The following is a 27,319-nucleotide window of genomic DNA, read 5'->3' as shown; positions in this document are numbered from 1 at the left end:
TTATCCCACATTATACATGTTGTCGTCCCCACCAAACACAGTGTTGTCGTCCCCTCCAAACACAGTGATGTCGTCCCCTCCAAACACAGTGTTGTCGTCCCCACCAAACACAGTGTTGTCGTCCCCTCCAAACACAGTGTTGTCGTCCCCACCAAACACAGTGTTGTCGTCCCCACCAAACACAGTGTTGTCGTCCCCTCCAAACACAGTGTTGTCGTCCCCACCAAACACAGTGTTGTCGTCCCCACCAAACACAGTGTTGTCGTCCACTCCAAACACAGTGTTGTCGTCCACTCCAAACACAGTGATGTCGTCCCCACCGAACACAGTGTTGTCGTCCCCTCCAAACACAGTGCTGTCGTCCCCACCAAACACAGTGTTGTCGTCCCCTCCAAACACAGTGTTGTCGTCCACTCCAAACACAGTGATGTCGTCCCCACCGAACACAGTGTTGTCGTCCCCTCCAAACACAGTGCTGTCGTCCCCACCAAACACAGTGTTGTCGTCCCCTCCAAACACAGTGTTGTCGTCCCCTCCAAACACAGTGTTGTCGTCCCCACCAAACACAGTGTTGTCGTCCACTCCAAACACAGTGTTGTCGTCCACTCCAAACACAGTGATGTCGTCCCCACCGAACACAGTGTTGTCGTCCCCTCCAAACACAGTGTTGTCGTCCCCACCAAACACAGTGTTGTCATCCTTACCAAACACAGTGTTGTCGTCCCCACCAAACACAGTGTTGTCGTCCCCTCCAAACACAGTGTTGTCGTCCCCTCCAAACACAGTGTTGTCGTCCCCACCAAACACAGTGTTGTCGTCCCCACCAAACACAGTGTTGTCGTCCCCTCCAAACACAGTGTTGTCGTCCCCACCAAACACAGTGTTGTCGTCCACTCCAAACACAGTGTTGTCGTCCACTCCAAACACAGTGTTGTCGTCCCCTCCAAACACAGTGTTGTCGTCCCCACCAAACACAGTGATGTCGTCCCCACCAAACACAGTGCTGTCGTCCCCACCAAACACAGTGTTGTCGTCCCCACCAAACACAGTGTTGTCGTCCCCACCAAACACAGTGTTGTCGTCCCCACCAAACACAGTGTTGTCGTCCCCACCAAACACAGTGTTGTCGTCCCCACCAAACACAGTGCTGTCGTCCCCACCAAACACAGTGTTGTCATCCCCACCAAACACAGTGTTGTCGTCCACTCCAAACACAGTGTTGTCGTCCCCACCAAACACAGTGTTGTCGTCCCCACCAAACACAGTGTTGTCGTCCCCTCCAAACACAGTGTTGTCGTCCCCACCAAACACAGTGTTGTCATCCCCACCAAACACAGTGTTGTCGTCCCCACCAAACACAGTGTTGTCATCCCCACCAAACACAGTGTTGTCGTCCACTCCAAACACAGTGTTGTCGTCCCCACCAAACACAGTGTTGTCGTCCCCTCCAAACACAGTGTTGTCGTCCCCACCGAACACAGTGTTGTCGTCCCCTCCAAACACAGTGTTGTCGTCCCCTCCAAACACAGTGTTGTCGTCCCCTCCAAACACAGTGTTGTCGTCCCCTCCAAACACAGTGTTGTCGTCCTTACCAAACACAGTGTTGTCGTCCCCTCCAAACACAGTGTTGTCGTCCCCACCAAACACAGTGCTGTCGTCCCCACCAAACACAGTGTTGTCATCCCCTCCAAACACAGTGTTGTCGTCCCCACCAAACACAGTGTTGTCGTCCCCACCAAACACAGTGTTGTCGTCCCCACCAAACACAGTGCTGTCGTCCCCTCCAAACACAGTGTTGTCGTCCTTACCAAACACAGTGTTGTCGTCCCCTCCAAACACAGTGTTGTCGTCCCCACCAAACACAGTGCTGTCGTCCCCACCAAACACAGTGTTGTCATCCCCTTCAAACACAGTGTTGTCGTCCCCACCAAACACAGTGTTGTCGTCCCCTCCAAACACAGTGTTGTCGTCCCCACCAAACACAGTGCTGTCGTCCCCACCAAACACAGTGTTGTCGTCCCCACCAAACACAGTGTTGTCGTCCCCTCCAAACACAGTGTTGTCGTCCCCACCAAACACAGTGTTGTCGTCCCCTCCAAACACAGTGTTGTCATCCTTACCAAACACAGTGTTGTCATCCTTACCAAACACAGTGTTGTCATCCCCTTCAAACACAGTGTTGTCGTCCCCTCCAAACACAGTGTTGTCGTCCCCACCAAACACAGTGTTGTCGTCCCCTCCAAACACAGTGTTGTCGTCCCCACCAAACACAGTGTTGTCATCCCCACCGAACACAGTGTTGTCATCCCCACCAAACACAGTGATGTCGTCCCCACCAAACACAGTGATGTCGTCCCCACCGAACACAGTGTTGTCGTCCCCACCGAACACAGTGATGTCGTCCCCACCAAACACAGTGTTGTCGTCCCCACCAAACACAGTGATGTCGTCCCCACCAAACACAGTGCTGTCGTCCCCACCAAACACAGTGTCGTCCCCACCAAACACAGTGTTGTCGTCCCCACCAAACACAGTGTTGTCGTCCCCACCAAACACAGTGTTGTCGTCCCCACCAAACACAGTGTTGTCGTCCCCACCAAACACAGTGTTGTCGTCCCCACCGAACACAGTGTTGTCGTCCCCACCAAACACAGTGTTGTCGTCCCCACCAAACACAGTGCTGTCATCCTTACCAAACCACCATGTCTACAATTAACTATTTATCCACACATTCATAACCCATACATAACACATTCATAACCAATACATAACACATTCATAACGAATACATAACACATTCATAACCCCTACATAACACATCCATAACCCATACATAACACATTCATAACGAATACATAACACATTCATAACCCATACATAACACATTCATAACCCATACATAACACATTCATAACCCATACATAACACATTCATAACCAATACATAACCCATTCATAACCAATAGATACCACATTCATAACCATACATAACACATTCATAACGAATACATAACACATTCATAACCAATACATAACACATTCATAACCCATACATAACACATTCATAACCAATACATAACACATTCATAACGAATACATAACACATTCATAACCATACATAACACATTCATAACCCATACATACCACATTCATAACCAATACATAACACATTCATAACCAATACATAACACATTCATAACCCATACATAACACATTCATAACCCATACATAACACATTCATAACCAATACATAACCCATTCATAACCAATAGATACCACATTCATAACCATACATAACACATTCATAACGAATACATAACACATTCATAACCAATACATAACACATTCATAACCCATACATAACACATTCATAACCAATACATAACACATTCATAACGAATACATAACACATTCATAACCATACATAACACATTCATAACCCATACATACCACATTCATAACCAATACATAACACATTCATAACCAATACATAACCCATTCATAACCAATACATACCACATTTATAACCCATACATAACACATTCATAACCCATACATAACACATTCATAACGAATACATAACACATTCATAACCATACATAACACATTCATAACGAATACATAACACATTCATAACCATACATAACACATTCATAACGAATACATAACACATTCATAACCAATACATAACACATTCATAACCATACATAACACATTCATAACGAATACATAACACATTCATAACCAATACATACCACATGCATAACCCATACATAACACATTCATAACCAATACATAACCCATTCTTAACCCTTTCATAGCATAGTCATGCAGTCAAGCAGAATGCTTGATTCAAAACATCTGAGGTGAATTACCCACTCTCAACCCCAACATGGTGTTATAGCGAGGAATGCTGTATGGTTTACACAGCGCATGTTGTAAAGAATGGGACTACAGCTGAACCAGAGTGCACCAGACTCTCTGTCTCTCTCTCTCCTCTCTCTCTCTCTCTCTCTCTCCTCTCTCTCTCTCTCTCCTCTCTCTCTCTCTCTCCCTCTCTCTCTCCCCCTCTCTCTCTGGATGTTCAGTCAGACACAATACTGATCTCTCTCTCTCTCTCTCTCTCTCTTCTCTCTTCTGTCTTCTCTCTCGTCTCTCTGTCTCTCTATCTCTCTCTCTTTCGTTTTCTCGTTCTCTCTTTCTCTCTTTCTCTCTTTCTCTCTTTCTCTCACTCACTCACTCACTCACTCACTCACTCACTCACTCACTCACTCACTCACTCACTCACTCACTCACTCACTCACTCACTCACTCACTGACTCACTCACTCACTCACTGACTCACTCACTCACTCACTCACTCACTCACTCACTCACTCACTCACTCACTCTCTCTCTCTCGTGGTGTGTCATCTACCGGGTGTTCCGATATAACTTGGGGGGTCTTGGGTTACGGGATGTATCAGAGGGTCCCACCAAGAGAGGGTCTCCCCCTAACCCTAACACAAATAAAATCAAATAAATTGCTATTTGTCACAAGTTTCGTAAACAACAGGTGTAGACTAATAGTGAAATGATTACTTATGGGCCCTTTTCCAACAATACAGAGAGAAAGAAAATAGAAAAATCATAGAAAAGTAATAACATATAATAATAAGAGCATTAATAAATATAAAATGATTATTGATAACTTGGCTATATACACAGGGTACCAGTACCGAGTCGATGTGCTGAGGGGTACGAGGTAATTGCGGTAGATACGTACATATACAGTCCTTGCAAAAGTATTCATACCCCTTGACTTGTCCCAGACATTTTGTTTTATCCTTCTTCACACAATATCCCATAATGACAAAGTGAAAACATGTTTTTTGAAATTTTGCAAATTTACAGAAATAAAGAAATATCTTTGCACACCTACAGTAGATTGTACAATATTTGCATTTTTATTTTATTTTTATGATTCAAAGTTTGTCAAGTTGGTTGTTGATCATTGCAATAGATTTTCAAGTAGATTTAAGTAAAACATTTAACTAGGCCACTCAGGAACATTCACTGTCTTCTTGGTAAGCAACTCCAGTGAACGTTTGGCCTTGTGTTTTAGGTTATTGTCCTGCTGAAAGGTGAATTCATCTCCCAGTGTCTGGTGGAAGGTAGACTGAACCAGGTTTTCTTCTGTGCTTAGTTCCATTCAGTTTATTTTTTTATCCTTAAAAACTCCCCAGTCCTTAACGACTACAAGCATACCCATAACATGATGCAGCCACCACTATGCTTTAAAATATGGAGAGTGGTATTCAGTATTATGTTTTATTGGATTTGCCACAAACATAACACTTTGTATTCAGAACAAAAAGTGAATTGCTTTGCTACATTTTTTTGCAGTATTACTTTAGTGCCTTGTTGCAAACAGGATGCATGCTTTGGAATATATTCTGTACAATCAATCAATCAATCAAATGTATTGATAAAGTCCTTTTTACATCAGCAGATGTCACAAAGTGCTTTACAGAAACTCAGCCTAAAACCCCAAACAGCAAGCAATGCAGATGTAGAAGCACTGTGGCTAGGAAAAACTCCCTAGAAAGGCAGGAACCTAGGAAGAAACCTTGAGAAGAGCCAGTCTCTGAGGGGTGGCCAGTACTCTTCTGGCTGTGCCGGGTGGAGATCATAAGAGTACATGGCCATTAACCTGTTTGGGCTGCAGGGGCAGTATTGAGTAGCCAGATAAAAGGTGCCCATTTCAAACGGCCTGGTACTCAATTCTTGCTCGTACAATATGCATATTATTATTACTATTGTATAGAAAACACTCTCTAGTTTCTAAAACCGTTTGAATTATATCTGTGAGTCAAACAGAACTCATTTGGCACAAACTTCCTGACCAGGAAGTGGAAAGTCTGAAATCGAGGCTCTGTTCTACTTCCTGCCTATAAATGGGCATGATACGTATTAGTATACATGCACTTCATAGACCTTCCCCTGGATGTCAAGAGGCAGTGAGAGAAGAAATTTAGTGTTTATCTTGGTCTGAAGTGGAATACAAGCTCTTTGTATGACGTGTCCCCCATTTCCTGTTTTCTGGAGAGCGCGAGGAGGTACCTGGATTTGTCTTCTGTTTAGCTGCCGTTATAGGCGACTACTATCTCCGGCTTTGATTTTATTTGATACATGTGACCATATCATCGTAAAGTATGTTTTTTCAATATAGTTTAATCAGATTATTGAAATTTTTTCGGGAGTTTTGCCGTGTTCCGTTCTCTGACTTTGTTGACGATGGAGAGATTCGCGCCACTTGGCTAGTGCGCTTGCTAATTCAAGAGGGAAAGAGTCCGTTCTAAATCCAAACAACGATTGTTCCCGACAAAGGACCCCTTGTCCAACATTCTGATGAAAGATCAGCAAAAGTAGGAAACATTTTATGATGCTATTTCATATATCTGTCGTAGGATGTGAACTAGTCGTCGGCGCCCAACTTTTGGGTACTCTAGCTATACCGAAGCTGGATGTCGTAATGAAGTTATTTTTTAGAATTCTAACACTGCGATTTCATTAAGAACTAATGGATCTATCATTTCCTATACAACATGTATTTTTTAGTTATGTTTATGAATAGCTATTTGGTCAGAATATGTGTGTCAGAAAAAGTGTCAGAAAAAAATCCGGGCGTTATGGGAAAAAGTAGCTAAGTTAGCACAATGTATAACCATTGATTTCAGCTCTAAATATGCACATTTTCGAACAAAACATAAGTGTATGTATAACCTGATGTTATAGGACTGTCATCTGATGAAGAATATCAAGGTTAGTCAAAAATTATATATCTTTTACTGGTTTGTCACGATCGCTAACTTTTACTGCTGGGAAATGGCTTGTGTTTCTGGCTATTGTGGTAAGCTAATATAACGCTATATTGTGTTTTCGCTGTAAAACACTTAATAAATCGGAAATATTGGCTGGAATCACAAGATGCCTGTCTTTCATTTGCTGTACACTATGTATTTTTCAGAAATGTTTTATGATGAGTATTTAGGTATTTGGTGTTGGTGTCTGTAATTATTCTGTGTGCTTTCGGTGCAATTTCTGATTGTAGCTGCAATGTAAACTATGATTTATACCTGAAATATGCACATTTTTCGAACAAAACATAGATTTATTGAATAACATGTTATAAGACTGTCATCTGATGAAGTTGTTTGTTGGTTAGTTTGGTTGGTTCTTGGTTAGTTAGGTTGGCTTTGTGCATGCTACCTGTGCTGTGAAAAATGTCTGTCCTTTTTTGTATTTGGTGGTGAGCTAACATAAATATACGTGGTGTTTTCGCTGTAAAACATTTTAAAAATCGGACATGTTGGCTGGATTCACAAGATGTGTACCTTTCATATGCTGTATTGGACTTGTTAATGTGTGAAAGTTAAATATTAAAAATATATATATTTTGAATTTCGCGCCCTGCACTTGAGCTGGCTGTTGTCATAAGTGTACCGACGTCGGGCTTGCAGCCAGAAGAAGTGTTAAGGCCAGATTGTTCTTCAAGATGTTTAAACGTACATTGATAACCAGCAGGGTCAAATAATAATCACAGTGTACAGTCTTCCATCTTTTCACTCTGTCATTTAGGTTAATGCTGTGGAGTAACTAAACAAAAAAAGAAACGTCCCTTTTTCAGGACCCTGTCCTTCAAAGATAATTTGTAAAAATCCAAATAACTTCACAGATCTTCATTGTAAAATGTTTAAACACTGTTTCCCATGCTTGTTCAATGAACCATAAAAAAATGTATGAACATGCACCTGTGGAACGGTCGTTAAGACACTAACAGCTTACAGACGGTAGGCAATTAAGGTCACAGTTATGAAAACTTAGGACACTAAAGAGGCCTTTCTACTGACTGAAAAACACCAAAAGAAAGATGCCCAGGGTCCCTGCTCATCTGCGTGAATGTGCCTTAGGCATGCTGCAAGGAGGCATGAGGACTGCAGATGTGGCCAGGGCAAAAAATGACAATGTCCGTAATGTGAGACACCTAAGACAGCGCTACAAGGAGACAGGACGGACAGCTGATCATCCTCGCAGTGTCAGACCACATGTAACAACACCTGGATTGATACATCCGAACATCACAGCTGCGGGACAGGTACAGAATGGCAACAACAACTGCCCGAGTTACACCAGGAACGCACAATCCCTCCATCAGTGCTCAGACTGTCCGCAATAGGCTGAGAGAGGCTGGACTGAGGGCTTGTAGGCCTGTTGTAAGGCAGGTCCTCACCAGACATCACCAACAACGTCACCTATGGACACAAACCCACCTTCGCTGGACCAGACAGGACTGGCAAAAAGTGCTCTTCACTGACGAGTCGCGGTTTTGTCTCACCAGGGGTGATGGTCGGATTCGTGTTAATCGTCGAAGGAATGAGCTTTACACCGAGGCCTGTACTCTGGAGCGGGATCGATTTGATTTGATTTGGAGGAGGAGTGTCCGTCATGGTCTGGGGCCGTGTGTCACAGCATCATCGGACTGAGCGTGTTGTCATTGCAGGCAATCTCAACGCTGTGCATTACAGGGAAGACAATTTCCTCCCTCATGTGGTACCCTTCCTGCAGGCTCATCCTGACATGACCCTCCAGCATGACAATGCCACCAGCCATACTGCTTGTTTTGTGCGTGATTTCCTGCAAGACAAGAATGTCAGTGTTCTGCCATGGCCAGCGAAGAGCCCGGATCTCAATCCCATTGAGCACGTCTGGGACCTGTTGGATCGGAGGGTGAGGGCTAGGGCCATTACCCCCAGAAATGTATGGGAACTTGCAGGTGCTTTGGTGGAAGAGTGGGGTAACATCTCATAGCAAGAACTGGCAAATCTGGTGCTGTCCAAGAGGAGGAGATGCTCTGCAGTACTTAATGCAGCTGGTGGCCACACCAGATACTGACTGTTACTTTTGATTTTGACCCCCCCCTTTGTTCAGGGACACATTATTCAATTTCTGTTAGTCACATATCTGTGGAACCTGTTCAGTTTATGTCTCAGTTGCTGAATCTTGTTATGTTCATACAAATATTTACACATGTTAAGTTTGCTGAAAATAAACGCAGTTGACAGTGAGAGGACGTTCTTTTTTTGCTGAGTTTATGTAATCTTTACCTTACAGTTTACAGTGTTGTGGATCCATCCTCAGTTTTCTCAAAGCCATTAAACTATTCAGTGCCTGCTTTTTGTTTTATTTTATTTATTTATTTTTTCCTTCTTTACGAGGAAAACCTCCCGTCCTTGTTGTTGAATCTGTTTTTGAAATTCAGTGCCTGACTGAAGGACCTTACAGATTATTGTATGGGGTACAGAATCATGTTGAACACTATTATTGCCCACTGAGTGAGTCCATGCAACGTATTATGTGTTAAGCACATTGTTATTCCTGAAATTAAATTGGGGGTGCCATAACAAATGGGTTGAATATTTATTGACGATAGACATTTCAGCTTAACATTTTTAATTAATTTGTAAACATTTCAAAAAACATAATTCCACTTTGACATTATGGGTGTAGGCCAGTGGCAAAACATCTCAATTTAATCAATTTAAAATTCTGGATGTAAAACAACAACATTTGTAAAAAGTAAACCCTCCGACGAACCATCAAACAGGCTAATCGTCAATACAGGACTAAGATCGAATCGTACTACACCGACTCCGACGCTCTTCGGATGTGGCAGGGCTTGAAAACTATTACAGACTACAAAGGGAAGCACAGCCGAGAGCTGCGCAGTGACACGAGCCTACCAGACGAACTAAATAACTTCTATGCTCGCTTCGAGGCAAGTAACACTGAAACATGCATGAGAGCATCAGCTGTTCCGGACGACTATGTGATCACGTTCTCCGCAGCCAATGTGAGTAAGACCTTTAAACAGGTCAACATTCACAAGGCTGCAGGACCAGACGGATTACCAGGACGTGTACTCTGAGCATGTGCTGACCAACTGGCAAGTGTCTTCACTGACATTTTCAACCTCTCCCTGCCCTGCCCGAGTCTGTAATACCAACATGTTTCAAGCAGACCACAGTCCCTCTTCCCAAGAACATTAAGTTAACCAGCCTAAATGACTACAGACCCGTAGCACTCACATCTGTAGCCATGAAATGCTTTGAAAGGCTGGTCATGGCTCACATCAACACCATTATCCCATACACCCTAGACCCACTACAGTTTGTAATCTGCACAACAGATCTACAGGTGATGCAATCTCTATTGCCCTCCACACTGCCCTTTCCCACCTGGACAAAAGGAACACCTATGTGAGAATGCTATTAATTGACTACAGCTCAGCGTTCAACACCATAGTGCCCTCAAAGCTCATTACTAAGCTAAGGACCCTGGGACTAAACACCTCCCTCTGCAACTGGATCCTGGACTTCCTGACGGGCCGCCCCCAGGTGGTGAGAGTAGGTAACAACACATCAGCCACACTGATCCTCAACACAGGGGCCCCTCAGTCCCCTCCTGTACTCCCTGTTCACTCATGACTGCACGGCCAGGCATGACTCCAACACCATCATTAGATTTGCTGATCACCAACAACGATGAGACAGCCTATAGGGAGGAGGTCAGAGACCTGACCGTATGTTGCCAGGACAACAAAACTCTCCCTCAAAGTGATCAAGCAAAGGAGATGATTGTGGACTGCGTCCACATCACTAACAAACGGACAAGGTCCAAACACTCCAAGACAGACATGAAGAGGGCATGACAAAACCTATTCCCCCTCAGACTGAGACTGAAAAGATTTGGCATTGGTCCTCAGATCCTCAAAAGGTTTTACAGCTGCTCCATCGAGAGCATCCTGACGGGTTGCATCACTGCCTGGTATGGCAACTGCTCGGCCTCCGACTGCAAGGCACTACAGAGGGTAGTGCGTACGGCCCAGTACATCACTGGGACCAACCTTCCTGCCATCCAGGACCTCTATACCAGGCGGTGTCAGAGGAAGGCCCTAAAAATTGTCAAAGACTCCAGCCACCCTAGTCATAGACTGTTCTCTCTGCTACCACATGGCAAGCGGTACTGGAGCGCCAAGTCTAGGTCCAAGAGGCTTCTAAACAGCTTCTACCCCCAAGCCATAAGACTCCTGAACACCTAATACAATGGCTACCCAGACTATTTGCATTCCCCCCCCACCTCTTTTACGCTGCAGCTACTCTCTGTTATTTTCTATGTATATTCACTTTAGTAACTCTACCTACATGTACATATTACCTCAATTACCTCGACACCGGTTCCCCCGCACATTGACTCTGTACCGGTACCCCCTGTATATAGCCTCCACATTGACTCTATACCGTAACACCCTGTATATAACCTCAACATTGACTCTGTACCGTAACACCTTGTATATAGCCTCCACATTGACTCTGTACCGGTACACCCTGTATATAGCCTCCACATTGACTCAGTACCGTAACACCCTGTATATAGCCTCCACATTGACTCTGTACCGTAACACCCTGTATATAGCCTCCACATTGACTCTGTACCGTAACACCCTGTATATAGCCTCCACATTGACTCTGTAACGGTACCCCCTGTATATAGCCTCCACATTCACTCTGTACCGGTACCCCCTGTATATAGCCTCCACATTTTACATTTAAGTCATTTAGCAGACGCTCTTATCCAGAGCGACTTACATTTAACTAGGCAAGTCAGTTAAGAACAAACTCTTATTTTTCAATGACGGCCTAGGAACAGTGGGTTAACTGCCTTGTTCAGGGGCAGAACGACAGATTTGTACCTTGTCAGCTCGGGGATTTGAACTTGCAACCTTTCGGTTACTAGCCCAACGCTCTAACCACTAGGCTACCCTGCCGCCCATTGACTCTGTACCGTAACACCCTGTATATAGCCTCCACATTGACTCTGTACCGTAACACCTTGTATATAGCCTCCACATTGACTCTGTACCGTAACACCCTGTATATAGCCTCCACATTGACTCTGTACCGTAACACCCTGTATATAGCCTCCACATTGACTCTGTACCGTAACACCTTGTATATAGCCTCCACATTGACTCTGTACCGTAACACCCTGTATATAGCCTCCACATTGACTCTGTACCGTAACTGTATATAGCCCCGCTATTGTTATTTACTGCTGCTCTTTAATTATTTATTATTCTTATCTCTTACCTTTTTTTTTTGTATTTTCTTAAAACTGCATCATTGGTTAAGGACTTGTAAGTAAGCATTTCACGGTAACACCTGTTGTATTTGGCGCATGTGACGATTTGATTTGATTTGAAAGGGTGTGAATACTTCCTGAAGGCACTGTAGGTAGGGCTAAAGTAACTAGGCAACAGGATAAATAGTAAACAGTAGCAGCAGTCTTTGGAGTGGTGGCTGGAGTATTTGACAGTTTTTAGGGCCTTCCTTTGATACTGTCTGGTACAGAGTTCATGGAAGGAAGGGAGCTCGGCCCTATTGATGTACTGGGCTGTACGCACTGTAGTGCATTGGGAAAGTATTCACACCCCTGGACTTTTTCCACATTTGTTACGTTACAGGCTTACTCTAAAATTGATGATTCCCCCCCCCCCCCTCATCAATCTACACACAATACCCCATAATGACAAAGCAATAACAGGATTATAGTATTTTTTTGCAAATGTATTAAAAGTAAAATACTGAAATATCACATTTACATGAGTATTCAGACCTTTACTCAGTACTTTGTTGAAGCACGTTTGGCAGCAATTACAGCCTTGAGTCTTCTTGGGCATGATGCTACAAGCTTGTCACACCTGTATTTGGAGAGTTTCTCCTGTTGTTTTCTGCAAATCATCTCAAGCTGGATGGGGAGAGTCGTTGCACAGCTATTTTCCGGTCTCTCCAGAGATGTTCGATCGGGTTCAAGTCTGGGCTCTGGCTGGGCCACTCAAGGACATTCAGAGACTAGTCCCGAAGCCACTCCTGCATTGAGGCCTGATTGGTGGACTGCTGCAGGGAAGGTTGTCCTTCTGGAATTTTCTCCCATCTCCACAGAGGAACTCTGGAGCTCTGTCAGAGTGACCATCGGGTTTTTGGCGACCTTCCTGACCAAGGCCTTTCTCCCCCGACGGACCGGTTTGGCCGGGCAGCCAGCTCTAGGAAGAGTCTTGGTGGTCCCAAACTTCTTTAAATCCTGTCTCGGAGCTCTACGGACAATTCCTTCGACCTCATGGCTTGGTTTTTGCTCTGACATGTGCTGTCAACTGTGGGACTTTAAATAGACGGGTGTGTGCCTTTCCAAAGTATTAACCAATCAATTAAGTTTACCACAGGTGGACTCCAATCAAGTTGTAGAAACATCTCAAGGATGATCAATGGAACCAGGATGCATCTGAGCTCAGTTTCGAGTCTCATAGCAAAGGGTCTGAATACTTATGTTAATAAGGAATTTCTGTTTTGATTATTTGATTATTTGATTATTATTTGTGGCGCCTTGCGGTCGGACGCCAATCAGTCGCCATACCAGGCGGTAATGCTGCCAGTCAAAATGCTCTCAATGGTGCAGCTGTAGAGCTTTTTTGAGGATCTTAGGGCCCGTGCCAAATCTTTTCAGCCTCCTGAGCCTCCGCTCATCTGCCTAGCATGTGGGGGGAACATGTTGTGTTTGGGTGGGTTAGAGTTAGTGTGTGGGGTGGAGATTTGGGGTGGTGAGAGAGCCACCAAAGTAGAACACAGAGCTCCTGTTCTTAGTGTGTTAGAGAGAGTGTTCACGTTGTGCCTGACTGAAAACCCAACCAGAGAATAGAATGAGTCGAGGAGAGAGAGAGAGCCCACACAACAGGAGGGAGTGACGGTATTGTGTCTGATCAGAGAGAGAACCACCAGCTTAGCACCATGGGAGGCTGAGAGACTGGGGAGTCTGAACAAGAGACCACACAATGGGAGACACTGCATGAGAGAGAGAGAGAGAGAGAGAGAGAGAGAGAGAGAGAGAGAGAGAGAGAGAGAGAGAGAGAGAGAGAGAGAGAGAGAGAGAGAGAGAGAGAGAGAGAGCGAGAGAGAGAGAGAGAGAGAGAGAGCTCAGTATTGTGTCTGACTGAACATCCAACCACTTGGTTGGCACCAGGGGAATCTGGTTTAAATACTGGGGGAGTCTAGGAGAGAGACTGGAGGAGAGACTGGAGGAGTCTAGGGGAGAGACTGGGGGAGTCTAGCGGAGAGACTGGATGAGTCTAGGGGAGAGATTGGGGGAGAGACTGAGGGAGTTTAGGGGAAATACTGGAGGAGAGACTAAGGGAGTTTAGGGGAAATACTGGAGGAGAGACTAAGGGAGTCAAGGGGAAAGACTGGGGGAGAGACTAGGGAGAGACTGGGGGAGAGACTGGAAGAGAGACTGGGGAATCTAGGGGAGAGACTGGAAGAGTTTATGGGGAGATTGAGGGAGTGACTTTTGGAGAGACTGAGGGAGAGACTGTAGGAGAAACTTTTTGAGAGACTGCAGGAGAGACTGGAGGAGAGACTGGGGGAGAGACTGGGGGAAAGACTGGATGAGAGAATGGGGGAGAGAGAGCTCTATGTTGTAATGTCTTATGTAGCTGTTATAAAGGCCTTACGACTGCATACATGGGGGGCATACAGAAGGGTCTGTGAAATTTCACTCACATTGTCACCTTCCAACTCAAGCCTGTCAATAAAGTTTCCTCAGTTTCCTTGAAAGTGTAATTAAAAGGTTTTAAATCAGGGCCAACGGTCACAGACTGTCAGCAGGAACGAATGTACAGTAAATCACAGAGCAGGCGTTCCAAGTAGCACCCTATTCCCTATGTAGTGCACTACTTTTAACCAGGGCTTATAGGGACTAGGGTGCCGTTTGGGACACACACAAGGAGCTCAGCTCAGCCATCTGCTATATACATTGAGGCTATAGGCTAATACTCAACATTAGATATAATCTTTCCCGGATTCAGAACACATTCTCTGCATGTTGCTGGGTATCTGATGATCTCCGGACACATTGAATTAACTCTCTCCTGTTACCGTGGGGTGTGGGCGTGGCAGGTAACCTAGAGGTTAGAGCGTTGGGTCAGTAACCCTAAAGGTTGCTAGATCAAATCCCATGGGCTGACAAGGTTAAAATCTGTCATTCTGCTCCTGAACAAGGCAGTTGACCCACTGTTTCTAGGCCATCATTGAAAATAAGAATTTGTTCTTAACTGACTTGGTTAAATAAAGGTTCACTTCAAAAAAAAAATGTTGGACACATTTGCTAACTGTTGCTAACTGTACCTAACTGTTGCTAACTGTACCTAACTGTTGCTAACTGTACTTCACTGGTGATGAACAACTGGGGTCCCAGGTAGGCCATGAGTTGTTCCTATGGTCGTGGGGGGGGGGGGGGGGGGGGGGGGGGGGGGGGGGGGGTGTACAGCACAGGATGGTAACAGACTAACGTTCCAGGACTGTTCAACCCTTGTCCTGGGGGGGGGGGGGGCCAAACCAGGACCAGGAATGAACAGCCCTCATTAAAACTGTTATGATCAGACATCGACAGAAAAGGAAACACACACAACCTGAAGGAAATCTGGTAGTAATGATGATGATTCGTTTTATGCTCTGGGCTTAGATTCATTTTATAGGAATTTATGGTCAGCATTGGAAAAACCTAAACCACAGCGTTGATCTTCAGGTTCATGAGAGTTGACCACAGTATTAGAGATACATTATAAATGATGGGTGCTGTTATGGAGGGGGAAATGAGAGTTGACCACAGTATTAGAGATACATTATAAATGATGGGTGATGTTATGGAGGGGGAAATGAGAGTTGACCACAGTATTAGAGATACATTATAAATGAGGGGTGCTGTTATGGAGGGGGAAATGAGAGTTGACCACAGTATTAGAGATACATTATAAATGATGGGTGCTGTAATGGAGGGGGGAAATGAGAGTTGACCACAGTATTAGAGATACATTATAAATGATGGGTGCTGTTATGGAGGGGGAAATGAGAGTTGACCACAGTATTAGAGATACATTATAAATGATGGGTGCTGTTATGGAGGGGGAAATGAGAGTTGACCACAATATTAGAGATACATTATAAATGATGGGTGCTGTTATGGAGGGGGAAATGAGAGTTGACCACAGTATTAGAGATACATTATAAATGATGGGTGATGTTATGGAGGGGGAAATGAGAGTTGACCACAGTATTAGAGATACATTATAAATGATGGGTGCTGTTATGGAGGGGGAAATGAGAGTTGACCACAGTATTAGAGATACATTATAAATGATGGGTGATGTTATGGAGGGGGAAATGAGAGTTGACCACAGTATTAGAGATACATTATAAATGATGGGTGATGTTATGGAGGAAAGAAATGAGAGTTGACCACAGTATTAGAGATACATTATAAATGATGGGTGATGTTATGGAGGGGGAAATGAGAGTTGACCACAGTATTAGAGATACATTATAAATGATGGGTGATGTTATGGAGAGGGGAAATGAGAGTTGACCACAATATTAGAGATACATTATAAATGATGGGTGATGTTATGGTGGGGGGAAATGAGAGTTGACCACAGTATTAGAGATACATTATAAATGATGGGTGATGTTATGGAGGGGGGAAATGAGAGTTGACCACAGTATTAGAGATACATTATAAATGATGGGTGATGTTATGGAGGGGGAAATGAGAGTTGACCACAGTATTAGAGATACATTATAAATGATGGGTGATGTTATGGAGGGGGGAAATGAGAGTTGACCACAATATTAGAGATACATTATAAATGATGGGTAGTGTTATGGAGGGGGAAATGAGAGTTGACCACAGTATTAGAGATACATTATAAATGATGGGTGATGTTATGGAGAGGGGAAATGAGAGTTGACCACAGTATTAGAGATACATTATAAATGATGGGTGATGTTATGGAGGGGGAAATGAGTGTTGACCACAGTATTAGAGATACATTATAAATGATGGGTGATGTTATGGAGGAAAGAAATGAGAGTTGACCACAGTATTAGAGATACATTATAAATGATGGGTGCTGTAATGGAGGGGGAAATGAGAGTTGACCACAGTATTAGAGATACATTATAAATGATGGGTGCTGTAATGGAGGGGGAAATGAGAGTTGACCACAGTATTAGAGATACATTATAAATGATGGGTGATGTTATGGAGAGGGGAAATGAGAGTTGACCACAGTATTAGAGATACATTATAAATGATGGGTGCTGTTATGGAGGGGGGAAATGAGAGTTGACCACAGTATTAGAGATACATTATAAATGATGGGTGATGTTATGGAGGGGGAAATGAGAGTTGACCACAATATTAGAGATACATTATAAATGATGGGTGATGTTATGGAGGAAAGAAATGAGAGTTGACCACAATATTAGAGATACATTATAAATGATGGGTGCTGTTATGGAGGAAAGAAATGAGAGTTGACCACAGTATTAGAGATACATTATAAATGATGGGTGATGTTATGGAGAGGGGAAATGAGAGTTGACCACAGTATTAGAGATACATTATAAATGATGGGTGCTGTTATGGAGGGGGAAATGAGAGTTGACCACAATATTAGAGATACATTATAAATGATGGTTGCTGTTATGGAGGGGGGAAATGAGAGTTGACCACAATATTAGAGATACATTATAAATGATGGGTGATGTTATGGTGGGGGGAAATGAGAGTTGACCACAGTATTAGAGATACATTATAAATGATGGGTGCTGTAATGGAGGGGGGAAATGAGAGTTGACCACAGTATTAGAGATACATTATAAATGATGGTTGATGTAATGGTGGGGGAAATGAGAGTTGACCACAGTATTAGAGATAATATTAAATGATGGGTGCTGTTATGGAGGGGGGAAATGAGAGTTGACCACAGTATTAGAGATAATATTAAATGATGGGTGCTGTTATGGAGGGGGGAAATGAGAGTTGACCTGTCACGTTCCTGACCTGTTTTCCTTTGTCATGTATTTGTTTTAGTTGGTCAGGGCGTGAGTTGGGTGGGTTGGTCTAGGTTTGATTTTCTATGTTGGGATTTTGTGTTCGGCCTGGTATGATTCTCAATCAGAGACAGGTGTCAATCGTTGTCCCTGATTGAGAATCATACTAAGGCAGCCTGGGTTTCACTTGTGTTTTGTGGGTGTTTGTTCCTGTGTCAGCGTTTGGGCCACACAGGACTGTTTCGGGTTTGTCACGTTTGTTGTTTTGTATGTTGAAGTGTTTTGTTGTTTTGTCATTAAAAGAATGAACACTAACCACTCTGCGTTTTGGTCCACACCTTCTGTCAGCGAGGACAGCCGTAACAGAAACACCCACCACAAACGGACCAAGCGGAGTGGAGAAGGGCAGCGACAGCAGCAAAGACAGACAGAGGAATGGACATGGGAAGACGTCTTGAACGGCAAGGGTTGCTACACATGGGAGGAGATCCTGGCTGGAAAGGATCGCCTCCCATGGGAACAGCTGGAGGCAGCGAGGAGAGCAGAGGCAACCGGAGAGAGGAACCGGAGGTATGAGGGTACGCGGCTAGCACGGAAGCCCGAGAGGCTCACCCAAAAATTTCTTGGGGGGGAGCTAAAGGGGAGTGTGGCGAAGCCGGGTTGGCTACCTGAGCCAACTCCCCGGGCTTAACGTGGAGTGAGAGGGCGTCGTACTGGTCAGACACCGTGTTATGCGGTAAAGCGCACGGTGTCCCCAGTACGCGTGCTTAGCCCAGTGCGGGCTATTCCACCTTGCCGCACTGGTAGGGCTAGGTTGGGCATCGAGCCGGGTGCCATGAAGCCGGCCCAACATATCTGGCCTCCAGTACGTCTCCTCGGGCCGGCGTACATGGCACCAGCCTTACAGATGGTGTCCCCGGTTCGCCAGCATAGCCCAGTGCGGGCTATTCCACCTCGCCGCACTGGCAGGGCTACGGGGACCATTCAACCTGGTAAGGTTGGGGAGGCTCGGTGCTCAAGAGCGCGTGTCCTCCTTCACGGTCCGGTATATCCGGCGCCACCTTCCCACCCCAGCCCAGTACCATCAGTGCCGACACCACGCACCAGGCTTCCAGTGCGTTTCCAGAGCCCTGTTCCTCCTCCACGCACTCTCCCTGTGGTGCGTGTCTCCAGCCCAGTGCCTCCAGTTCCGGCACCACGCACCAGGCCTACTGTGCGCCTCAGCAGGTCAGAGTCGGCCGTCTGCCCAACGCCGCCTGCGCTGCTTGCCTGCTCAGCGCTGCCTGAACTGTCTGCCTGCCCAGCGTTTTCTGAACTGTCTGCCTGCCCAGCGCTGCCCGTCTGTCCCGAGCCGTCAGAGCTGCCCGTCTGTCCTGAGCTGCCCGTCTGTCCCGAGCCTTCAGAGCCGTCCAGCCAGGACCAGCCAGTGCCGTCCAGCCAGGACCAGCCAGTGCCGTCCAGCCAGGACCAGCCAGAGCCGTCCAGCCAGGACCAGCCAGAGCCGTCCAGCCAGGACCAGCCAGAGCCGTCCAGCCAGGACCAGCCAGAGCCGTCCAGCCAGGACCAGCCAGAGCCGTCCAGCCAGGACCAGCCAGAGCCGTCCAGCCAGGAGCTGCCAGCCAGCCAGGAGCTGCCGGAGCCAGCCAGCCAGGATCCGCCAGAGCCAGCCAGCCAGGATCCGCCAGAGCCTTCCGCCAGCCAGGATCCGCCAGAGCCTTCCGCCAGCCAGGATCCGCCAGAGCCTTCCGCCATCCAGGATCCGCCAGAGCCTTCCGCCAGCCAGGATCCGCCAGAGCCTTCCGCCAGCCAGGATCCGCCAGAGCCTTCCGCCAGCCAGGATCCGCCCCTCAGTCAGGTGCTACCCCTCAGTCAGGTGCTACCCCTCAGTCAGGTGCTACCCCTCAGTCTGTTACTGCCTTTTGAAATAGTGGGATTGACATGGAGGGTGAAGATTGGGAGGAGGCCACGGAAGCGGGGGTTGACTATGGTGGGGTGGGGACCACGACCAGCGCCAGAGCCGCCACCGTGGACAGACGCCCACCCAGACCCTCCCCTAGACTTTGTGCTGGTGCGCCCGGAGTTCGCACCTTAAGGGGGGGGTTCTGTCACGTTCCTGACCTGTTTTCCTTTGTCATGTATTTGTTTTAGTTGGTCAGGGCGTGAGTTGGGTGGGTTGGTCTAGGTTTGATTTTCTATGTTGGGATTTTGTGTTCGGCCTGGTATGATTCTCAATCAGAGACAGGTGTCAATCGTTGTCCCTGATTGAGAATCATACTAAGGCAGCCTGGGTTTCACTTGTGTTTTGTGGGTGTTTGTTCCTGTGTCAGCGTTTGGGCCACACAGGACTGTTTCGGGTTTGTCACGTTTGTTGTTTTGTATGTTGAAGTGTTTTGTTGTTTTGTCATTAAATAATGAACACTTATCCCTCCGCATCTTGGTCCGATCCATGCTCCTCCTCGTCCGAGGAGGAGAACGACATTGACAGCCTTTACATGACCACAGTATTAGAGATAATATTAAATGATGGGTGCTGTTATGGAGGGGGGAAATGAGAGTTGACCACAGTATTAGAGATACATTATAAATGATGGGTGATGTTATGGAGGGGGAAATGAGAGTTGACCACAGTATTAGAGATACATTATAAATGATGGGTGATGTTATGGAGGGGGAAATGAGAGTTGACCACAATATTAGAGATCATTTAATTAATAATTTTTAATTCTGTGGTTTTATTTGCAGCATCCATTTGTACCGAAAGCCTATACTATACGCTGTATCTGAGTGATTTAGGAAAAACCTCAGCTTTAAGGTTATATTAACTGTGCAGCGTCTAGATGCTCCTCATTAATCACATCAGACCAACACATATGTTTTTTAACATCATCCACATAAAGAGTCACAGCAAAATCTGTTGTATCTATTATACACTATTTTAGGTCCAGCTGTTGGAACTTTGGATTTCCTGAATAAAGCCACTATATTGTGATTACTGCATCCAATGGGTACGGATACAGCTTTAGAACACAGTTCTACAGTATTAGTAAAGATGTGATCAATACATGTGGATGATCGTGTTCCTGTAGTGTTTGTAAACACCCTGGTAGGTTGATTAATAACCTGAACCAGAGTACAGGCACTGGTTACAGTGAGAAGCTTCCTCTTGAACGGACAGCTTGATGAAAACCAGTCAATATTCAGGTCCCCAAGAAGGTAGACTTCTCTGTTTACATCACATAGACTATCAAGCATTTCACACATATTATTTAGATACTGACTGTTAGCACTTGGTGGCCTATAGCAACACCCCAAAAGAAAAGGCTTTAGATGTGCCAAGTGAACCTGCAACCACAACACTTCATTAACACTTGACATAAGATCTTCTCTAAGCATTACAGGAATGTGGCTCTGAATATATACAGTAACACCTCCCCCATAAGCATTACAGGTATATGGCTCTGAATATATACAGCAACACCTCCCTCATAAGCATTACAGGGACGTGGCTCTGAATATACACAGCAACACCTCCCCCATAAGCATTACAGGGATATGGCTCTGAATATATACAGTAACACCTCCCCCATAAGCATTACAGGGATATGGCTCTGAATATATACAGCAACACCTCCCCCATAAGCATTACAGGTATATGGCTCTGAATATATACAGCATCACCTCCCCCATAAGCATTACAGGTATATGGCTCTGAATATATACAGCAACACCTCCCCCATAAGCATTACAGGGATATGGCTCTGAATATATACAGCAACACCTCCCCCATAAGCATTACAGGGATATGGCTCTGAATATATACAGTAACACCTCCCCCATAAGCATTACAGGGATATGGCTCTGAATATATACAGCAACACCTCCCCCATAAGCATTACAGGGATATGGCTCTGAATATATACAGCAACACCTCCCCCATAAGCATTACAGGGATATGGCTCTGAATATATACAGTAACACCTCCCCCATAAGCATTAGAGGGATATGGCTCTGATAATATACAGCAACACCTCCCCCATAAGCATTAGAGGGATATGGCTCTGAATATATACAGCAACACCTCCCCCATAAGCATTACAGGGATATGGCTCTGATAATATACAGCAACACCTCCCCCATAAGCATTAGAGGGATATGGCTCTGAATATATACAGTAACACCTCCCCCATAAGCATTACAGGGATATGGCTCTGATAATATACAGCAACACCTCCCCCATAAGCATTAGAGGGATATGGCTCTGAATATATACAGCAACACCTCCCCCATAAGCATTACAGGGATATGGCTCTGAATATATACAGTAACACCTCCCCCATAAGCATTACAGGGATATGGCTCTGAATATATACAGTAACACCTCCCCCATAAGCATTACAGGAATGTGGCTCTGAATATATACAGCATCACCTCCCCCATAAGCATTAGAGGGATATGGCTCTGAATATATACAGCAACACCTCCCCCATAAGCATTACAGGGATATGGCTCTGAATATATACAGCAACACCTCCCCCATAAGCATTACAGGGATATGGCTCTGAATATATACAGCAACACCTCCCCCATAAGCATTACAGGGATATGGCTCTGAATATATACAGTAACACCTCCCCCATAAGTATTACAGGGATATGGCTCTGAATATATACAGCATCACCTCCCCCATAAGCATTACAGGGATATGGCTCTGAATATATACAGCAACACCTCCCCCATAAGCATTACAGGGATATGGCTCTGAATATATACAGTAACACCTCCCCCATAAGCATTACAGGGATATGGCTCTGAATATATACAGCAACACCTCCCCCATAAGCATTACAGGGATATGGCTCTGAATATATACAGTAACACCTCCCCCATAAGCATTACAGGGATATGGCTCTGAATATATACAGTAACACCTCCCCCATAAGCATTACAGGGACGTGGCTCTGAATATATACAGTAACACCTCCCCCATAAGCATTACAGGGATATGGCTCTGAATATATACAGCATCACCTCCCCCATAAGCATTAGAGGGATATGGCTCTGAATATATACAGCAACACCTCCCCCATAAGCATTACAGGGATATGGCTCTGAATATATACAGCAACACCTCCCCTATAAGCATTACAGGGATATGGCTCTGAATATATACAGCAACACCTCCCCCATAAGCATTACAGGGATATGGCTCTGAATATATACAGTAACACCTCCCCCATAAGCATTACAGGGATATGGCTCTGAATATATACAGCAACACCTCCCCCATAAGCATTACAGGGATATGGCTCTGAATATATACAGTAACACCTCCCCCATAAGCATTACAGGTATATGGCTCTGAATATATACAGTAACACCTCCCCCATAAGCATTACAGGGATATGGCTCTGAATATATACAGTAACACCTCCCCCATAAGCATTACAGGGACGTGGCTCTGAATATACACAGCAACACCTCCCCCATAAGCATTACAGGGATATGGCTCTGAATATATACAGTAACACCTCCCCCATAAGCATTACAGGGACGTGGCTCTGAATATACACAGCAACACCTCCCCCATAAGCATTACAGGTATATGGCTCTGAATATATACAGTAACACCTCCCCCATAAGCATTACAGGGATATGGCTCTGAATATATACAGCAACACCTCCCCCATAAGCATTACAGGGACGTGGCTCTGAATATACACAGCAACACCTCCCCCATAAGCATTACAGGGACGTGGCTCTGAATATACACAGCAACACCTCCCCCATAAGCATTACAGGGACGTGGCTCTGAATATATACAGTAACACCTCCCCCATAAGCATTACAGGGACGTGGCTCTGAATATATACAGTAACACCTCCCCCATAAGCATTACAGGGATATGGCTCTGAATATATACAGTAACACCTCCCCCATAAGCATTACAGGGACGTGGCTCTGAATATACACAGCAACACCTCCCCCATAAGCATTACAGGGACGTGGCTCTGAATATATACAGTAACACCTCCCCCATAAGCATTACAGGGATATGGCTCTGAATATACACAGTAACACCTCCCCCATAAGCATTACAGGGACGTGGCTCTGAATATACACAGCAACACCTCCCCCATAAGCATTACAGGGACGTGGCTCTGAATATATACAGTAACACCTCCCCCATAAGCATTACAGGGATATGGCTCTGAATATATACAGTAACACCTCCCCCATAAGCATTACAGGGATATGGCTCTGAATATATACAGCAACACCTCCCCCATAAGCATTACAGGGACGTGGCTCTGAATATATACAGCAACACCTCCCCCATAAGCATTCCTGTATCTTCTATAGATGTTATATCCTTGTATTGCTACTGCTGAATCATCAAATGAATGATCTAAGTGAGTCTCAGAAATTGACAATATATGAATGTTATTTGATGTTAGCAAGTTATTGATTTCATGAACCTTATTTCTAAGGCTCCATATATTATAATGGGATGTTTCCAGCCATTTCCTGTGTAGCTGATCAGAGACATAATATGGAAAAGAGCAAACAAAGCAAGAGAAACAAATATACATTCAGCAGTCCATTAATCAGCTGGTGTTGTGTTGTGGAGTTGAAGCTATGAACCCATAGGCTTGTCTCTCTCATCCCTTCCGGGCTTCTGGGAGGGAGGGTGGACAATGAGCCTGTCATAGCAGATGTAAGCAATGTCCCCACGCGCTCTGGCAGCTTTCATGACTGGGATCAGTTCTTTCCTCTTCTGGCGCACAGCTTCAGGATAGTCCTCGTTGAGGAAGATATACGTTCCTCTCAAGTTCTTGGCTCTTTCCAGAACAGCTACCTTGTCCTTGAACCTCAGGAACTTGACCACTATCGGCCTGGGCCTGTCACCTGGGCCGGTCACCTGGGCCGGTCACCTGGGCCTGTCACCTGAGCCTGTCACTTGGGCCCGTCACCTGGGCCCGTCACCTGGGCCCGTCAACTGGGCCTATCACCTGGGCCGGTGATGGGTTTTCCAGTTCTGTGGTCCATATTCATTTTCTCCGAGATCATTTCTCTCCCATTGTCCTCAAACTCCATCCAAAACCGCGTTGTTCCGCCTTGATTGTCCCCAGTCTGATTTATCCGTCGTTGTTTTCATGGAATCACGTACTGAACTGATGTCCTCTCTCAATGACTTTCAGATTGCTGTCATCTTACCGTTCTCCTGTTTTAACTCATCGAGCTGACCCTGGGAGAACTGCAAACTGTTCTTCAGGTCTTGGACCTCTCTGGTCTCCTGTTTTAACTCATCGAGCTGACCCTGGGAGAACTGCAAACTGTTCTTCAGGTCCTGGACCTCTCTGGTCTCCTGTTTTAACTCATCGAGCTGACCCTGGGAGAACTGCAAACTGTTCTTCAGGTCCTGGACCTCTCTGGTCTCCTGTTTTAACTCATCGAGCTGACCCTGGGAGAACTGCAAACTGTTCTTCAGGTCTTGGACCTCTCTGGTCTCCTGTTTTAACTCATCGAGCTGACCCTGGGAGAACTGCACACTGTTCTTCAGGTCCTGGACCTCTCTGTTCTCCTGTTTTAACTCATCGAGCTGACCCTGGGAGAACTGCAAACTGTTCTTCAGGTCCTGGACCTCTCTGGTCTCCTGTTTTAACTCATCGAGCTGACCCTGGGAGAACTGCAAACTGTTCTTCAGGTCCTGGACCTCTCTGGTCTCCTGTTTTAACTCATCGAGCTGACCCTGGGAGAACTGCACACTGTTCTTCAGGTCCTGGACCTCTCTGGTCTCCTGTTTAAACTCATCGAGCTGACCCTGGGAGAACTGCAAACTGTTCTTCAGGTCCTGGACCTCTCTGGTCTCCTGTTTTAACTCATCGAGCTGACCCTGGGAGAACTGCAAACTGTTCTTCAGGTCTTGGACCTCTCTGGTCTCCTGTTTTAACTCATCGAGCTGACCCTGGGAGAACTGCACACTGTTCTTCAGGTCCTGGACCTCTCTGGTCTCCTGTTTTAACTCATGGAGCTGACCCTGGGAGAACTGCACACTGTTCTTCAGGTCCTGGACCTCTCTGGTCTCCTGTTTTAACTCATCGAGCTGACCCTGGGAGAACTGCACACTGTTCTTCAGGTCTTGGACCTCTCTGGTCTCCTGTTTAAACTCATCGAGCTGACCCTGGGAGAACTGCAAGCTGTTCTTCAGGTCTTGGACCTCTCTGGTCTCCTGTTTTAACTCATCGAGCTGACCCTGGGAGAACTGCACACTGTTCTTCAGGTCTTGGACCTCTCTGGTCTCCTGTTTTAACTCATCGAGCTGACCCTGGGAGAACTGCAAGCTGTTCTTCAGGTCTTGGACCTCTCTGGTCAGGTCATCAGGTCAGGTCATCCATTCTTTTATCTGCCAGTATTTGGACAAAACACTTTAAGCTATTTTCTTCTTGTTGTAACAAAAACTGTTTTGTTCTTTTAGAAGATCCTTAAACAACAGTTTAGTCACCAACATTACATCTGCACCAAACAGCCACACTGAATGGCTAAGCACCCTAACAACCAAACTCTGAATGGCTAAGCACCCTAACAACCAAACTCTGAATGGCTAAGCAGCCAAATAGCCAAACTCTGAATGGCTAAGCACCCTAACAGCCAATCTCTGAATGGCTAAGCACCCTAACAACCAAACTCTGAATGGCTAAGCACCCTAACAACCAAACTCTGAATGGCTAAGCACCCAAACAACCAAACTCTGAATGGCTAAGCACCCAAACTCTGAATGGCTAAGCACCCTAACAACCAAACTCTGAATGGCTAAGCACCCAAACTCTGAATGGCTAAGCACCCAAACTGAATGGCTAAGCACCAAACAGCCACTCTGAATGGCTAAGCACCCTAACAACCAAACTCTGAATGGCTAAGCACCCTAACAGCCAAACTCTGAATGGCTAAGCACCCTAACAGCCAAACTCTGAATGGCTAAGCAGCCAAATAGCCAAACTCTGAATTGCTAAGCACCCTAACAGCCAAATTCTGAATGGCTAAGCACCCTAACAGCCAAACTCTGAATGGCTAAGCACCCTAACAACCAAACTCTGAATGGCTAAGCACCCTAACAGCCAGTGATGTTGACAGACAAGTCAGGACAATTTCCCAGATTCAGTGAATGTGTTCCATATTTAACCATGCCATGCTGAAACACTCTCACAGCTCTAACTGTCTGTGTCCAAAAGTCAGTCTATAGGACCCTGGTCTAAAGTAGTGCACTACATAGGGAATAGGGTGCCCACCCTGGTCTAAAGTAGTGCACTACATAGGGAATAGGGTTTCATTTGGGATACAGACT

At 45.5% G+C, this 27,319-nt stretch overlaps 1 protein-coding gene across 1 annotated transcript; it reads right to left on the bottom strand.

Annotated features, from left to right (window-relative positions):
- Nucleotides 1–26,342, bottom strand: LOC120038778 (nucleoporin NUP100/NSP100-like; the record flags this gene model as incomplete). Its single annotated transcript, XM_038984423.1, has 2 exons — nucleotides 1–2,688; nucleotides 26,051–26,342. Coding segments are annotated over 2 exons (2,980 nt in total), but the record flags the coding sequence as incomplete, so codon positions are not given.
- Between the last annotated feature and the right edge of the window lie 977 nt (nucleotides 26,343–27,319).

This window comes from Salvelinus namaycush, unplaced genomic scaffold, assembly GCF_016432855.1.
Source record: "Salvelinus namaycush isolate Seneca unplaced genomic scaffold, SaNama_1.0 Scaffold2391, whole genome shotgun sequence".
Lineage (NCBI taxonomy): Eukaryota > Metazoa > Chordata > Actinopteri > Salmoniformes > Salmonidae > Salvelinus > Salvelinus namaycush.
This window is presented reverse-complemented; position numbering and strand designations above follow the sequence as displayed.